This window comes from Epinephelus moara, chromosome 2 (assembly GCF_006386435.1).
Source record: "Epinephelus moara isolate mb chromosome 2, YSFRI_EMoa_1.0, whole genome shotgun sequence".
NCBI classification, from domain to species: Eukaryota; Metazoa; Chordata; class Actinopteri; order Perciformes; family Serranidae; genus Epinephelus; species Epinephelus moara.
The window spans coordinates 43,335,517-43,353,866 of NC_065507.1; the positions used below are offsets into that span (position 1 = coordinate 43,335,517).

General features: G+C 39.7%; 1 protein-coding gene and 1 long non-coding RNA gene across 8 annotated transcripts in view; one reads left to right on the forward strand and one right to left on the reverse strand.

Moving 5' to 3' along the window:
- The window catches only part of bcas3 (BCAS3 microtubule associated cell migration factor), a 939,536-nt gene extending 927,504 nt beyond the window's left edge, over nucleotides 1–12,032 (reverse strand). For all 7 annotated transcript variants that reach the window (XM_050055595.1, XM_050055587.1, XM_050055619.1 and 4 more), the window contains exons 1-2: nucleotides 11,923–12,032; nucleotides 4,170–4,259 (exon numbers count right to left, since the gene is read on the reverse strand). In XM_050055595.1, the coding sequence (XP_049911552.1) occupies nucleotides 4,170–4,240 (71 nt within the window). In that variant the 5' untranslated portion in view covers nucleotides 4,241–4,259; nucleotides 11,923–12,032. The remainder of the gene's footprint in view (nucleotides 1–4,169; nucleotides 4,260–11,922) is intronic.
- A 4,475-nt stretch (nucleotides 12,033–16,507) lies between these two features.
- LOC126397729 (uncharacterized) lies at nucleotides 16,508–18,074 on the forward strand. The gene is made up of 2 exons (XR_007570703.1): nucleotides 16,508–16,572; nucleotides 16,981–18,074. It is a non-coding gene; the product is annotated as an uncharacterized LOC126397729 (long non-coding RNA).
- Nucleotides 18,075–18,350: the final 276 nt, after the last annotated feature.

Sequence of the window (18,350 nt, forward strand, 5' to 3'; positions counted from 1 at the left end):
ATATATATAAAAGCATAATTATAAGGCTACGAAAACCAAACGAATTTTATTTTATAGCGTTTATACACTTGTATAAACATATTAATGGGTAGTATATTCAGATTCAGATTCAGATTGACAATAAACTATGCCAAATATTACACACTGGCCCTTTAATGTTTTATTTGTATGTAGCTTATGGCAGCCAGTCAGCAGCCTAGTGAGTGGTGATGTGCAATGCGCTATACAGCAGAAATAAATAAAAATACAATGATGTCACTCATTCATTCATTCAGTTGGCAGCCCCCCCCCACTTAAAACATCTTCCCGTGTGTGGGGAATACCAGGATGTGTTATCCAAATAAGAGCAGGTTTGATTTCCCGTCAATGAGATAAACGCAACTGTCCTCACAGTCCGCGCATAGAGACATTGCAGCTGTTTAGTGGTACCGCTGCTCTGCGTTTACTGAAAGGGGAAAGTTGCCTGTTCCCCCCTGAAATGTAACTTTATTGCGGTCGGATTTCTGGGAGGTCGGACTAATGGGATTCAAATACTAGGTCGGACCTTTGGGTAGTCGGACTAATGGGTAGTCGAACCATTGGGTGGTCGGACTGACGCCACGCACCCTGCCTGTGTGACATTTGGCACGTGGCTTAAACTTATAATTGTTTGTTTTTTTGTAAGGGTTTTTTTTTGTAAGGGTTTGCCTCTGAAAAAATGAAACTAACAGGGATGCTATGCTGTAATGCTTTGGGGGAAACCCCAATTAAGTCACAGAGAAAATATTGATATATATCAAGTATCGCCATTCAGCTAAAATATATTGAGATATGACTTCAGTCCATATCGCCCAGCCCTAGTGGTTAACATAAGTAACATGATTTGTTGCGCAGTATTGACTCAAAGTTAATGTAAGGTTATTATATTGTAAACTCATACACTGTAAATTCAAAGATCAGCAGCTGACTCCTTTGCTGTAACTTTACATTAAACAGTCTAATGTTAGCTAACTTGGGTTGGATTACCTGTTGCAGCTGTGGCTGTCACAAGGTCAGAGGCTGCCTCTATGCTGTGTGAGTGTGTGTGCCTGTGCAGTCAGTTTAATTTTTATCTCCTTTTTATCACCCAGCTTGCAGTACACAGGCAGAAACTGGCCAAAGCAGACTATTTGCAACAAAGGTATAAATGGCAAACATAGTAAAGTAAAAAGTAGATTACTGGTTAAAAAATGTACTCAAGTAAAGTGCAAAAGTACAGCTTAAAAAAAGGGAACATGTAAGGTTCTCATTCCATAAAAAAACTTGTAATGCGTTACTACCCACCCCTGCATAGCACCTTGGGCCTTGCACCAGAAAGATGTTAAATAAATAGGAATCCAATATGTATAAAGATATAATTAGCTACGATTGTTTGATTTGTTAATACCACCAAAGGAAAATAAGATTACTACACATGCTCAGAGGCTTCTTCTTAAATATATGACCATCTTTGACATAGCCTTTATCCAGTGGTGTAATACATTCCTATGTATTGAAGTAAAAGTATTTCACTCTAGTTTTACTCTGGTGTATTTCTGCATCCTAAGCATTTTTGTTACTTTGTTACTACAAAATAAAATTCAAAGACTTGGTGAATCAGTGGTCCTTGCTTGCAAGTTAGATCACAGGTTAGTCACATAAGGTCAAGTGCAAACAAGTGCTCTCAGAGCCGCAGTTCAGTTTGGATTTCCAGTGACACCCAGGCTGCAGATCAGCAGCCTGGCGTTGCCAGACCCAATTCGCAAAACGCGAATGGGTCTGGGCATGGAGTGTACATTTTCTCGATTCCCGAGGGGCAGTATCAACGGCTGTCACTCAAAGTGCCCCTTCACGCAATTGGAAAGATGGAAAACCAATCAGAGTAAACGAAACATGTGACGTAGGCTAGCACAACGCCAATGTAAACAGACCAGCAAGCTGCAGCGGAGATGAGCTGTGATGATGTCTGGGAAAGAGTGTTACCGTCTTTGCGGATTTCCTCCTCACTGTGGACTCAGAGTTGGCCGCTTCCCTGACCTGTTCCTCCATGAGAGCAACTAGCGGAGAAACAACAATAGCCACTGGGTTTTCACTGAGTCCCATCTTTTTCCCAATCAACGGAGCCAGTTGGTAAATTAGACTTTTACCAAACCCCGTGGGAAGGACAGCAAACACATCCTTTTTTTCAATAAAAACTTTCAGTGCAGCCGTTTGCTCTGCTTTTAAAGAAAATATACATTCCAGTTCGTTCAACACATTTACCATCGCAGTTTCAAAATCAGTAGCCATGTTGGTTGTTTAAAAATTGCATTCACTCCGCTCCTTGTCCCTCCTATTCCGATGATGTGATTTCAAATACACGCTCCAAAGAAATAAACAGTTGTGATTGGCCCGGTAAGCTTTAACAGATGCCAGAATGCGCCTTTATGATTGCATGGCCAGACTGATCCGGGGAGCGAAATAGAATATGAGCTCGCGAGATTAGGACGGTTTCACCAGGCTAGCAGATCAGATTAGGTGCTACATGCTAGTGAATACATTCCACTGGACGAGAAGACTGACTTCATGATGGAAGCAGAAAATGGTGTCCCACAGCAGACAGGGCAAATAATGATTCAAGGAGATGAGGCTCTGTGTCAGGTAACTGCGTGGTGACTGCAGTTTGTTAGCCCTTGATAGTCAAAGGTTTTCTTTAAATCCTTCAAGCTGTGAAGAAAAATCCGTTTTTCTTTAAGTGTTACGTACGCTCCATTTTAAAGATGGTGTACGTTAAAAAGAAATAAACTTCATAATTCTCAGAATTCTGACTGCTTGCTTTTTATAACCAGCATTTACTTGTACTTTTACTTTCAATACTTAATTACATTTCAGGGTTCGACATAACCCATGGCCCGATGGCCCGGGGCCAATCAAAAAGTAAGTCGGGCAAGTTGACTGACAGGTCACAGGCCCACTCAGGCCAGTGACGCTGTAAGGCTTTTTTTGTCAGGGGAACAACTCCAGCGGATTTTTATCCCACTTTTCTCAAGCCTTCAGTGGATTTATTGGGCTTTTTGGCCAAAGGTGCACTCACCTTTGCTCATGCAATTAAACACTGGAGGAGGGGGAAACGTGCCGGTGCACCTGTACGTCTCCGCCAACGCGGACACCGCACACCGTTGCCATGCAGGTATATTTCTCTCCAACGTGCGTTCGCTGGCCAGTAAACTGGATGAACTTCAGCTACTAATGATGAAAAACTGAGACTTTTCTACACCTGCAGTTTTGTGCTTCACAGAGATGTGGCTCTGTGGATCGATACCGGACTCTGCGCTGCAGCTGGCAGGCTTCCAACTCTTGAGCGGATCGTAACATGAAACTCTCCGGCAAAACTAAAGGTGGAGGTATCTGTTTTTACACTAACAGTGGCTGGTGCAATAACGTGACAGTGATCCAGCAGCACTGCTCTCCTGATCTGGAATGTTTTTTCATCAACTGCAAACCTTTTTACTCCCCCCATGAGTTTGGTTCATTCATTCTGGTCGGTGTTTACATCCCACTGCAGGCCAACGTGCAGGAGGTAGGCTACACACACGCTTGCCGACCAGATAAGCTACTGTGTGTGGAGCGGACTCCTAAGTTATTGTCCTTGGCGACTTTAACAAAGGTAACCTCACCCATGAACTCCCCAAATACAAACAGTTTATAAAATGTCCGACCAGAGAGAAGAATATCCTGGATCACTGTTACACAACTGTTAACAACGCCTATCACGCCGGTACTTCTTTCACCACTGTCTTTATCACCACCTACTGGCCAGGTGAGCATTTGGACTTAATTTTGCATTCAAGTGAGGATGAAAATATTTTGTCAAATGACAGTCGTGTAGATTTTTTTTTTTTTTTTTTTCTTAAACTGTGGGAGAAAAAAAATTATCTGTATACATGTAGACAGGGCCCTAAAGGAGTGCAATTTGAAGCGTGATTGTAAAAATGACACAGAATTATTTAACATCTAACTTCATCAAGCAGGCTGTTTCTTATTCTTGGTGCCCAGGGACATACATAGATTATCAAGCATACAGACACATATATACATACAGTATTTCTAAACAATAATACTAATAGTAATGGTAATAACAATAATAATAATAATAATAACAATAACAATAATAAGCTTATGTGTATCCTTACGTAGCAGCTTGTGCTCGCACCAAAACCCCTCCAGCACAGCGACTAGGTCTGCGTGGAGAGTCGGATGCCATTTTGTCTGCTGGTTTGCTTCTGAAAAGAACCACAAAGACATTTTAAGTTGACAGCAGTATACAACTTTGAATTCTTTAAGCAGTTACCATGTGGATGTCAGAAAGCAGTTACTTCACATGAAATGTTAATAAGTTTAATTTTTTTTAAGTCTAAAAAATGCACACCAAAAAAAGGTGAAAAATAGCCATCCCAATTTCATATAGCCCAAACTAATGTCTTCAGACTCCTTGTTTTGACTGACCAAAAATAAAAGTTTTCAAATTACAATGATCTGAAAAGAGAAAAGCAAGCCCTTACACTTGAGAAGCTGGAAACAGAGAATGTTTGCAATTTTTGGTGGTATATGACTACCATTGTTACCAGACATCAAGCTAAAATAATCCAGTGTTATTATACTATATGATAAATATATGTTAATATGCTAATGTTATATGATAAATAAAACATCAAGTGCAGATGGGATACGAATATTGTAAGTGTTGTTTTGTCCAGTGGTATCAAACTGTACCTTAACTGTGTATGCTTTACTTGAGTGGGCATACGTGAGTATAAACCTAAAGGTAGACTAACACATGTCAGTTTAGTTTCAGAGGACTGTAGGCCTAAGTCATATGTTGTGGATATCTTTGGGCCTGTGCTTTACAGCCAAGCCAAACAACAACAAACTGAGCATTAGTGGCTTATTGAAAAAGTGGAAGGCAGAATGTGACCTTCCAAATTTTAGTGGTTTTCTCAAGAAACCTTGCTCAAGATCAGATGTGTCTGTCCAGTCTGTCCAATGTGTCTGGATCTCAGAACCTCCTGCAGTAATAGATTTGTAGACCTCAATGCTCTCATTGGGGTGTGAGGCTGTAAAAGCTCAGTCAAATAAGATGGTGCCAGGCCATTAAGACTCTTAAAAACAAGCATTAAACTTTTAAACTGGACCCTGAAAAGGACTGGAAGCCAGTGTAAGGAGGCCAGTACAGATGTGATGTGATCACGCTGTTTCTTTCCCATTAACAGGCGGGCTGCTGCATTTTGAACCTCCTGCAAATGGCGCAGTGATGACTGGTCGAGTCCAACATACAAAGAATTACAATAATCTAGACGCAAATAGATGAAGGCATGAATTACTCACTCAAAATCATGTGGAGGGAGGTAGGCCTTCACCCTACTCAGGAGTCTCAATTGAAAGAAGCTTGTCTTAACAACTGAACTAATATGTTTATCCAGTTTAAAGGCAGAATCAAAAATCATACCAAGGTTCTTCACAGTGGAGTGATAATAGGATGCTAGTGAACCAATGGCACCATCATAGCTATCTAAAAAAAATGGATTGTCTAAATAGAATGATTTCAGTTTTATTTATGTTCAGGTTAAGAAAGTTCTCCATCCATGATTGAACATCTTTAAGACAGTTCAGCAGAGCCTGAATAGAGGCCTCACTGTTTGTTTTTATGGGCAGATAGATCTGTAGATCAAAAACAATGAAAGGAGATATTGTACTTTTTAAAAATTGACCCCAAGGGAGGCATACACGATGAGAATAAAATAGGGCCCAGGATGGAGCCTTGCGGTACCCCACAACTGAGCAGGGATGCAGCTGAATAATACTGGCCGAGATGGACAGAGAAACTTCTATTCGATAGGTAAGACCGGAACCATTTAAGAGCTGTACCTTAAATGCCTACACACGAGTTAAGACGTGACAGGAGAATGTTGTGGTTGACCATGTAAAAAGCAGGAGACAGATCCAAAAGGACCAGGACAGCAGAGTCGCCAGAATCAACAGTTCAAAGCAGGTCATTAAAAACTCTTAAAAGGGTGGTTTCTGTGCTATGTCGCGATTTAAAACCAGACTGGAATTTCTCTGAGATACCATTTAAGTCAATATGTGATTGCAACCATAAAAGTCTCTTCAGCTTGTGTTAACCACAGACCCTATTTTAGGCATCTGACCAAAAACCCATTCAAAAAACCTACAGTGTTTCCCATACATTGACAAGACTATGGCAGTGTCCAAAAAACAGCCAGATATAAAATGCCTCTGGTAAATGAACGTCACTCTGTAGCGCACCGGCTGGAGCGCCTACTCAGAATTCTTTGACTCCCCCCTCCCCAGCCTCACCACAGATATCGCTCTCCTAGCGCTAGCGTGACCTTGAGTTGATAGAGCAGAACGCATTTTTAAGCAGAATACTGAGGAATACTGACATCCACTTTGTTAAGAATTCTTAGAAACACCTGGAAAACATCAGTAGAGAATTGTGTGGCTGTATTTAAGACAACTCTGAGCCTGCATGGCAACACACAGCACCATTGAAGTAAGCTCTGAAAACTTTTTCTTTCTCATTTGGCTCATGGTAGTTACTTTCCATTCCAGGTCAAAACTAGTCTCTGCAACAGGCTGCACGGAGAACATCTAGCTGCCTGCCTGCCGGATGTCCACTGGATCCGTTGCGCGCACAATTCGGCCACGGCACAGACTTGCTCCGTCCTGTGCCGGGCAGCTAATTTTTTTTTTCCTACTATGGTGAAGGCATGGCTCACCCTACTCTCCCTCTGACTGGCTAGTAGTCATTGCCTTTTTTGCCTGGATTGGTTATGTTTAGGCATGAGGAATGAGATTGGTTAGGGTAAGAATGTCAGGGTAAGTCAATCAGAGGCAGAGTAAGGCAGAGTAGGGCAGGTCTTGCCGGGCGTCAATGTCCACTGGAACTATAGCGACACACAGGCGAGCGGCTGGAATTGGCGGATCGCGAGATCATAATGTCACTTCGTGTTTGACTTCAGGCCTGGGGCCACCAACTTTGACGTCATGTTAATGTAGCGATGTGGGTGTTTTAATTTTGAAAATTGACCAGATACTCTCATCTTTTCTGCGCCTGACTTCCTGTTTCACTCATTTGGTCTGTGCAAACTGACGTGCCGTCGCACGGCGTCTGTCAAAAATAGACCCAGCGCACATTTTCAGCGGAGTGGAGCACAGAGTCGCTTCTAGGCCACGGCTAGGACGCGCCGCAGTGCGGCAATTCTGAAGCAGCTTACACTGACTTGAATGGCCCGGATTAGCTACAGCACCCGCACCTCGGCCAGATCGCACATGCGATGGATCCAGTGGGTTGCCATAAATAGGGCTGTCCCAGAGGCATTCAACTACCAGAGGGCTTTTGAAATCTTCTTTTCGAAGTTGCGTAAAATCAAATGCTCTGATTCAGGGTGCTGTACTTGCAAATCGTGAGGGAGGGAGGGAAGGAGGAAAGCAGTAATTTGTGTCTGTTTGTGTGTAATTAATTTGAGTCTTACATTTTGTTTTCTTCTCGTATTTTGTATTGTTTTGCGTATCTGTAACTGTGTTTGAGTGTGAGAGAGAGTAGGGTAGGCTGGACGATTATGGCAAAAATAATAATCACGATTATTTTGATTGATATTGAAATCACGATTAATAAACACGATTATTCATTGATTTCAAAACTCCACCAAAACTCAACTTTAATTATAACTTAAAATAACAGCCAGAAATAAATTAGTAACAAGTAAACAAGTAAAAAAAATAAAAATAGTAATAGTAAATTAAAATAATAATAGCAATAAAAACAATAAATAAAAATAAATACTAGGGATGACCCAAGTTCGATAGCACGGGATTCGATTGTGAAAAAAAAATCGAATATTCTGCCTTTTTTTTTCTCCCGTTTTTTTGGGGGGGACCTTGAACGCAACACCATCTCCGACAAGGAAATAGAAAGCCCGACATGCAATGAATGGAGACCGATTATCCTGCTTGAACACAGACAGCTAAATTCTTTCAACAATGTCACTCAAAATAATGATAAAATCTTTTTATTGATGTAAAATAATATGCTGATGGTGACATTTTCCACCGGTCTGGTGTCAGTGACACATGCTGCTCTGAGTCGCGCATCTGTCTGCTTGCGCTGCAGTGCGCACCGAGGGTTTTAATTTTTTAGTGTTAAATCAAAAGTTAAACACTACTTATCAGCAACCAGAAGTGTTTTTCCGTTTGTGAATATTTTTATCTTAATTCTAGGGTTGCAAGAAACTACCTTTTCGCCATAATTTTTAAGTTATTAACTTTTTTGGACTTTTTTTTTCCCGCTCGTGTTGCCTTGGGGGGTAGACACGACAGCGTGACAATGACAAATGACTGAAGTTGTCCTACCTTTCTTCTCAACCAAAGGCTGCCTTTCTGCCATGTTCTTAATCGCTTGCTCCACATATTATTGATCCACACACGTCACACGCTTGCTGCTGCTGCATATAACACAGGTGCATTCACTTACACTTGCAGCGCATTAATCTTTTTTCTTCGATTATAATGTTTTTATGATCGTGACAAGCCAAAATCGAAATCATGATTAAAATTCGATTAATCGTCCAGCCCTAAGAGAGAGAGTGTTTTAAAATAATATTTTGTCTGCACATGATTTAAAATAATAAAATAGCCCTTCAGAGGCAGATCAGTACGTTAGTCATTTTTCTTTTGATTACTGAAATGTTTAACCACTAATCCTGAGCCGTATTTTAAGTGTAACCCTTCACCATAACATACCACTGATGTTTTTATCAGTAAAAATAAAACATTTTTCACACTTTAAAAGCACAAAGATGTTGAAATCTAGGCATATTCTGCCATCATAACTTGGCTCTCAGAATTCGCCAGACTGATGCCTTTAAATCAAATATATACAACATTTTCTCCCGGGGGAGCATTCCCCCCGGCCCCCCCAACAGGGTTCTTATAGATTTACAATGTTTATTGTCATTCCAGTTATAGAAATACAATTGTGTAAGACATTTTCGCTTAGAAGCTCCATTATAGAACAACAATAAATAGTAGGCCTAACTATAGTGGGGTTTCCATCCACCTATTTTTATTCGCATTTTCAAAAATTGCGAGAAAAAAAAAACTTGGATGGAAATGCCAGAAATTCGAAGAAGGACCAAAAATTTGCAAAAAAAGTTTTTACACTTGGAGGGGTGGATTTGTCAGCATATCGATAAAAGGAAAATGCGACTTTTTGCTATGGATTTGGGGTTTTGCAAATAACGATGACGTACCGGCACACAGATCCTCAAATGTGGCCCTTGACATACGGAAATGTTTCAGCCAGAGTTCGTGAGTGAAATGCTGCTGGACAACTACCTCCCAAAAGTCCTTCACACGCCTACATTCCCATACATACGGAGAACAACGCAGTGGTCTCCTTCCAGCTGTTTCCGACGGTACTCTTAACATTAAACTTCTTCTTTGTCGTCTCTTCTTCAAGATGGTTAGGTGCGCTGTGAACGCTCACAAAATGCTAACCAGAGTTCTCCCAAGAGCCGTTTATCAGGAATCTGTCCATGATCAGTTGTTGAGTGTCAGTTAAGTGTGTTGTTGTTTACAGTGGGCATAAGACGCTCTCTTATGACGTCATCTCATGGCGCACTCTTCTTCTACGGGGGTGTTTTTATTTTGTTCATTTTTCACGAGAAGCATCACCTACTGCTCTTCCTGTTGACTCCCAATAATCGCAAAACACCCTTAGTATCAGGGTCTGGAGCTCAGACATCCAGGGGAGCTCAAAGTATAACAGTTGCTTCTTGGTGTGGATGTACGATATTGGATTTTTTGCCGATATCCAATATGCAAATATGCAACAACTCATTTGACCGATAACAGATACTGATATCGATATATCAACTTTTTTGTTCCTACTTTATTTTAGTGACCATCAAGTCTCTTCTGTAGTTGAATTAACATCATATTATTCATGCATACTCTTTCCATGATAGCCCACCAGCAGATGGCAGATTGTTAGAGTTTATTTTTAAGCCGATATTGGCTAATACTGATGATGTGCCGATATTATCATGCATCCGTACTAGGGCTGTGCGATATGACAATATATACCGTGTGACGTTTCATATTTTGTTCTATCATTTATAACGTTGTGACGCAAATTACACTTTTTATGGCAATATTTTTCGTCATTTGGAGACCGATTGTTTTGCACGGGTCATAAATTACTCTTCTTGGCTTTTTAATTCGCAAAGCTTTTACAGCACTTACAGTAACATAACGAGTTTATATAACTCCACCGCTGTCTGTCTCTGCTGCGCTGCACAGGGCTGCCCCGCGCCACTGAGAAAAAGCAGACAAGCGAGACAGTGACAATAAATGACAGTAAAACCCATATTCAGACCAAATCAGGTGGTGTGGAGTACAGCCTCAGTGTTGAGCAGAGGTGTGTGGGGCTGTGGGCATGTTTGAGCTTTAGAACATAACCGCTGTGAAACAATCAGAAAATAAGGTTTAATTGATCTGATTCACCAGCTTTCTTGCTACCAGCACTCTCTCTCTTCACTCAATCTCTAGCTTGCTCGACCACAGCTGCTTGCTCTCTCTCTCTTTTTCTCTCGTCTTCTTTAAAATAAGTTGGTTGCCCGACTCATAGTAAAGTTATCAAACAAGGAGAAATGTTTAGAGTTTAAGGCTCTGATCAGTCTGATCTCCGTCACACCTCTGAATCCGGAACACCTGCGTGCTACGTAAAAGCACACACAGAGAAACAATTATGCTGTTTTTATTCATTGGATTAAAATGTGCTTTATCGTGATATGTATCGTTATCGGGATATGAAATGACCTATTTTGTGATATGACATTTTGGTCATATCGCCCAGCCCTAATCCCTACTCTTTAGTATTAAAAGGACGCAATTGAATTGTTTCAACATATGATTAAGTTGCCTCCCAGTAATGACTATTGCAGTATTCCAGGTAGGTCAGATGGTGAGGAGGAGACCTCTGAGCTGATTCTGAACATGCTGGAATTCTATTTCACAGCTAACCTGAGAGCATCTCAAGGTACCCCTGTAAGCTGGAGGATGTGAATAGGGAAAAAGTCTGCTGCCAACATGAACTCAACACAGTTGATAATGGAAGAATGCAGACAATGGAAATAGTCAATAGTCAACCAAATCAAAACTTTAGGGATATACAGCTGTGTGCCATAAGAATATGGGAGTAGGTAACATAACTGATTATGATAACTCCTCATATTTACATAGCTATCCCTACCTTTGCTTCCATAAAAACTGCCCTGCCAAAAATCAACTGATGTTGCTGATCTCTCATTCAGATCATGATCCACTACAGCCACTTGGTAAAGCAATTGTCATTTGTTTCAGTGGATTTTATTAATTTTCCAAGTAACTGTATAACATATCGGGGTTGAAGTCCACTAAACAGTGTATGTTAACACTGTGAAGATGTCAATATCCCACTGGTCTAGTGCTTATGAAGCTATGTCAATAGAGGAGACGAGACTTCATGCAGTCAACAGTGTTTCCATGCAGGAACTGAGAGATGAGCTCCTGTACTATGGCACACTGAGAAGCTTGGCTCTCTTTGCCTTGGTTAAATATCCTCAACATTCATTCAGCTAGCTTGAAGCACTAGCAAGGAGCGGGTCAATACGGGCAACACATGTGACAACTGCCAAGTCCACACAATACAGCTACTGGCTAACGCTAAAGTTATACTGGTAGATAAGGACCCCGCAGCTAACTTTGCTAGCATTAGCATTAACGCTAGCTGTTAACACGTCCCTGTAGTGATAACACGACACAGCTGAAGCCTTAAAGCAGGAGATGCATTTGTTATGTTTCAGTAAGACAGATATAGTTACGAACCGGTGAGTAGAACGCTGACTTGCTTATGGATCCGTATGCTGTTTTGAAGAGCTCTTTCAACAACGTCAAAACAGACTAGAATTGCGGAACTATGTCGTGGAAATGGAAGCCAATCAGAACACAGAATTATTTTTCGATGATCCAATTAGCCAATCGTAAGGGAGGGGCTTATGATGCGTCACATGTTAGAAAAACATTCGACGAAATAAAACATATTAAGTTTGTTATTCTAAATGATACATTTTAAATCAAAAACAGAAATTCCCTGAGTTACTTCCTGAATTTTTATCTTTTCTCCTACAATTTAAGGCTCTTCTCAAATCACTCAGTTTATTAAAGAACAAGTTTATCTGCCAAAAAGACACATGAGCACACAAAATGTTTTCCTGGGTTTTGGTTTATAGTCTCATCTTCAGGGAGTATTCCAGAAAGCGGGTTTAGTGAAAACTCTGAGTATGTTAACCCTGAAATGAGGGAAATTCTGGGTTTTCAGTTCCAGAAAGAGAGGTAAGTCAAACTCAGAGTCAATCACCATGGCAACTGACTCTGTGAACCTAACCTGCTCGCTGGCAGGTTTTCTTTAAGAAACCCTGAGTTCACCCCGTCTCCTCCCTATAGCCGAACCTGAAGCAAGCTGACAGACAGACATGGGTTGTCCATATGTAGGAAATCCCATCGATATTGAGGCATAATTAATTCACAATGCCTTACACTGGGAGAGGATCTTCAGACCCCGTTTAGATGTGCTGTCATTCCCCAATGAACACCTGTTTGAACCGTACCATTTTTCATTAGACTCAATCATTTATTGGCCACACATATCAAATCTAACACACCACGGACGTGCGCTCACATCAGAGCAAATTTCAAATGACTTTCAAATAAGTCATCAACCATCTTGTACTAGATTTATGGAGGGACTTCTACCCATCAGGCCGTGACTATGCTTTCTATTCACATCACATGATGCGTATTCAAGAATAGATTATTTTTTTGTGTTAAAGAGAGATCGTCATAGAATACGTGGTTGTGATATTGGATGTATTGACCTATCCGATCATGCCCCCCTCTCCTGCACTGTGGATATTAAGGATAACCCTGGTAGAACTCTGTGGAGGTTGAACACTAATATCCTGAATAATCCAAGATTCAAAACTCAAATGAGAGAGGAAATAAAAAGGTTTCTAGAACAAAATGATAAGGGAGAGGTTGACTCAGCTATAGTGTGGGATACTTTAAAAGCTGCTATTAGAGGGAGAATCATATCATTCTGCGCCTATGAAAAGAAACAACAACAGTTAAGACTGATAGACATTAATAAGGAATTGAAAGATCTTGAGACACAACATAAAAGAGAACAAAAACCAGAAACACTGACTAGAATAAAAACAATTAGAAACTAAATAAATATGATATATACACAGGAAATTGAAAAGAAGATGATATTCACAAGGCAAACGTACTATGAGTCAGGAGCAAAATCATCAAAAATTTTGACGAGGAAACTACAAAAGCAACGAGCAGACAACACAATATACAAAATAAGAGATACAGATTCTAAAACTATTCAATATAAACAAGATGAAATACAAAGAATATTCAGAAAATATTACAAGGGCTTGTACACACGACCACAGTTAGAAGGTGCTGAACAAATTGACGATTTTTTAAAATCCCTCAATTTACCTGTTATATCAGAGCAACAAAATGAAATATTAACAGCCACTGTAACCGAGATAGAGTTGAATAGTGCCATTTCCACACTGAAAGCAAACAAATCGCCCGGCCCAGATGGCTTCTCCTCAGAGTGGTACAAGGTCTTTAAAGTCGAGTGAATGCCAATCCTTCTTCGTGCTTGCAATACAACATTAGCAGCTGCTAAAATGCCCCCATCTTGGAATGAGGCGGTAATTTCCGTTAATCCCAAGGAGGGGAAAAACAAATTAAAATGTAGCTCATATAGACCTATTTTGGTGCTGAATGCTGATTATAAACTTTACGCAACCATTCTCGCCAGAAGACTGGACAAGATTCTTCCCCAGCTTATACATAAGGATCAGACCGGATTTATTTCACAAAGACAGACTCATGATAATATTAGATGATCATTACATATTTTACATCATATCCAACAGAATAATCTTGAAGCTTGTTTAGTTAGTCTAGACACCGTGAAGGCATTTGACTCCGTGAGTTGGCAATTTCTATATGAAGTTTTAGAAAGATTTGGCTTGGACAACATTTTTATTAAAGGAATTCATACATTATACAGTAAACCATCGGCCGGATAAAAATAAATGGATACCTTTCAGATATCATTATACTGGAACGCGGATCAAGACAGGGATGCCCGATTTCGCCCCTGCTGTTTGCACTCTATATAGAGCCATTGGCACAGTGGATAAGACAGACTCAGATAATTAAAGGCATCTGCATCAATGGAGAAGACCACAAGGTGGCGCTATACGCTGACAATGTTTTAGCTTATTTAAGTAGCCCTCCTAATTCACTCCCCAAATTAATGGTTCTTTTAGAAACATTCTGTAATTATTCACGATATAAATTAAATGTACAAAAAAACACAACTTTTGGTTATCAATTTTCAACCCACAAAGCAACTTCGGGAGAAATTCCATATTAACTGGGATCAGAATTCATTGAAATATTTAGGAATATACTTACCAAAAAGAATTCAAACACTGGCAGAGATAAATTATGGCCCCCTCTTAACGAAAATTAAAGAAGACATACAAAGATGGAACTCAATTTCTTTCCTTAGTCTTAGTCACAGAATTGATTCTGTAAGAATGAATATTCTCCCACCATATCTCTTCTTATTCCAGGCACTCCCTGTAGAAATTCCCTCAAAACAATTTTCTGAACTGAATAAAATTATTTCCAGATTTATTTGGCAGGGTAAAAAACCCAGGGTTAGATCTAAAACATTACAACTTCCAAAAAAGCAAGGGGGAATGGCATTACCCCATTTTAAAGATTATTTTTTACGCAGCTCAGATTAGACCCCTAATTAACTTGTGTAACCCGTCCTTTCAAGCCAGGTGGAAAGATATCGAACTCTCTATTCTGGTTGACCCCCCCAATACAAGCAGTATTACCTCACAAACATCTGGGAAGATTTATAGATACAGTGCAAAACCCATGGATCAAAGTGCAGTTAAAAATCTGGAATATGATAAAAGACAAGTACAAATTAAGTAATAAGTTACAGATAATTCAATGGTGTGCCTATGATCCTGAGTTTAAGCCTAAAACAATAGATAAGGGATTTAAATCATGGATTTCGAAAGGAATAACAACATTTTACTCTCTTACAGAAAAGGGAAAATTTAAAAACTTTGAAAAGTTGAGGGAAGACTATGATCTGGAAAGATCAGATTTTTTTCAGATTTTTTTCAGATTTCTCCAGGTACATAATCGTTTTGAACATAACATTAGAAAGGAAACAGACCTTAATGACCCAATATTGATAATTTTTATTGATGCCTATCAAAGTAAGTCAAATAAGAGTGTCATCTCTAGATTTTATAAAGGCCTATTGTCCAAAAAGTCTCTCAGTACAGGATATGTTAAGGAAAAATGGGAGAGGGAAGGTAATCTGTTAATATCTGAAGAGGATTGGCTTGACATTTGTCAACTCCAGTGGAAATGCACCAGCTCTCACGTGTGGCGGGAGTTTGGGTGGAAGTGTATTCTCCATTTATTCATTACACCAAAACAAAAGACACATTTTACTGGAAGGGATGCTACGTGCTGGAGACGGTGTGAACACCGAGAAGCCAGTCACTGGCATATCTTTTGGGAGTGTCCAGTGGTTAAACCCTTCTGGACAGAGTTTCACAAAGTATTAAGAGGCATATTTAACACTAACCTAGCTATGCAATTTTCCACGTTATTTTTAGGAAATTTAGCTTTACAGGTTAGAAGAGCTGATGAATATTTATTTGGTATTTTGATAACCGCTGGTAAAAAAGCAATTACAAGGCGTTGGTTGCTTCCTGACCCACCCACAATACAGGAGTGGATAGTTATAGTCAATGACATTTACCTTATGGAAAAGATTACCTTCTCTCTTTGCCTTCGGAAAAATGCATTTATTAAACTTTGGACTAAGTGGGTTAGATATCTTAGCCCCTTACAGACAGATTTTGTGGAGGTATTGAATGAATTACCCTGTAATGCTGTTTTTGTATCTATTTATTATTTGATGTTTTATTGGGCCTAAAAATGAGTCTTGTTGTACTTATAATTTATTTCAAATCCCCCTGGTAGACTTTTTTTTTTTTTTTTTTTTTAAATTGCTCTAATGTATATGTCCATCTTTCCCAGAACGTTCTAGGCCCAATCCCAATTCCTATTTTAACCCTCAATCTTAACCCTCAGTCTCAAAAATCCGCTCCCCCGCGAAGTGCTAGTGCTGTCCCGATTCTCAGAGTGTTGAGTTGAGGGTCAAGAATAAGCAGGGTTGTATGGCCCTCACTTTTAAGATTTTCCAGGACCACCCTTGGCAATAAGTGCTATCCCAGAATCCTTTGCGTATCATCCGCCGAGCTCAGCCGAACCCAGCCGAGTACAGACGATTCAGTCAATGCAAGATGGCGGCGACAAGCGTAAGGAAGCACAGTTATCAATGTGAGTATTTTCCTCGTTAATAGTTGTTTTAAAATTATGATAACCATTGCATTATCTTAGTTTAACGTCATTTTATGGACTATAGACCTCTTTGTAGCGTAACACACATATTTTTGGTCGCGGGCGACGGCTTGCCTGCCCCGCCAAACGTAACCCCGGTTATTTGGTTGAATATCAACTTATAACCCAAAGAGTGAAACGTTAACGTGGATGAAAGTCACCAGATAACACTTGTGTGACTGTGTAAACAGCCTCACCAGTTCTGCTGGATGTTGACTACAGTATTCATTGTGATAATACTTGCAATACTGCATGAAACTAAACTAATAACTTAACGAATATCTGACAGGTAGCCCAAAAAAGTAAAAAATAAAAGAAAGTAATGTTGTTATCTCTGTTCCATTTCAGGGCCACCAGACAAAACACAAGCCCTGATTCATTTCAGGGCCACCAATGAAGACAAGTTTACAAAAAGCAAGCAGGCTCCAAAAAAACTATGGGAGTGAGTAATTTGTAACTTGTGAACTGTTCATATTCATAACATAATTCTCAGTCACAACGGCAACTGTTCCCCTAGTGATCAAGCATTCTGTTTCAATATGAAATCAGCACAGCTGCAGACGGCATTGTCGAAGATTGTTGTTTGGTAACTGTACATTTGTTTTGGAGCTGCCCCTATACTGTCACTTTTTGGAAAGATTTTGTCGAGTATATTCGTTGCAACATTTATGTTCTATTTTCACTACTGTACAAAGATGTGCTGTTTGGATTTTATGATGTCAGCATTTCAAAACAAAAACAATTCTATATCATTAATCTATCTATTATCTTAGCGAAATTCCATATTCATAAGAGAAAATTTTGTAACAGAAAACCCTTGTTCAAAATTTTTATGAATGAAATGCAGCAATACTTAGAAACCATTCAGCACTCCACAAACTCCAAAGCTATAAAGACTCTGAAAATATGTAAACAATTTAATTGTTTGAGCTGCTGAACTTTTTTATTTATTTATTTGTTTATTTTATTTCTTTTTCTTTTCTCTTAACCCTGGCATATTTGTTCTGTTCATGTCTGTCACTGCTTGTTTTGTACAAGAATTGAAATAAAGTGTTGGGAAAAAAACTCATCACGTCTTTTTATCGACAACTACTGATGACATATATTTCTTCTTCTTTGAACTGACAGACTGGATAGAGTTTTGGCATATTGCTGCCCCCGACAGTCTTAAGACATATTTGCCTTTGAGGGGTGTCCCATTTTAAAGTCACAAGATAGCCCTTAACACTTGGTTTTGAGGGCTAGTGAGATTTAGGGTTGAGCTTGAGAATTAAGATTGAGGGTTAAAATAGGAATTGGGATTGGGCCCAAGTTCTCAAATATAAGGGTTTTGACTTTATGTATTTTGATTCTTGTTTTTAAACAAAAAATTACAATTGTGAGGGGCAGAAGAGGTGCTGTTATATTGTCTGAATGTAAGCATTGTAACACTTTGTTCTCACAAAATAAAAATAAAAAATGTAAAAAAAAAAATAAAAAAATTCATCAACCATCTATATGTCCTTAAAACAGCTGCTGAAATTAGCAAGGATTCTTTTTTAATATTTTTTGGGGGGGCATTTTGCTTTAAATTGACAAGACAGTTAAGCGTGAAAGGGGGAGAGAGAGAGACAAAGGGAGTGACATGCAGCAAGGTGCCACAGGCCACAGTCGAACCCGGGCCGCTGCGGCAAAACCAACCTGGGACGCCTGCTCTATCCACTATGCCACCAACGTCT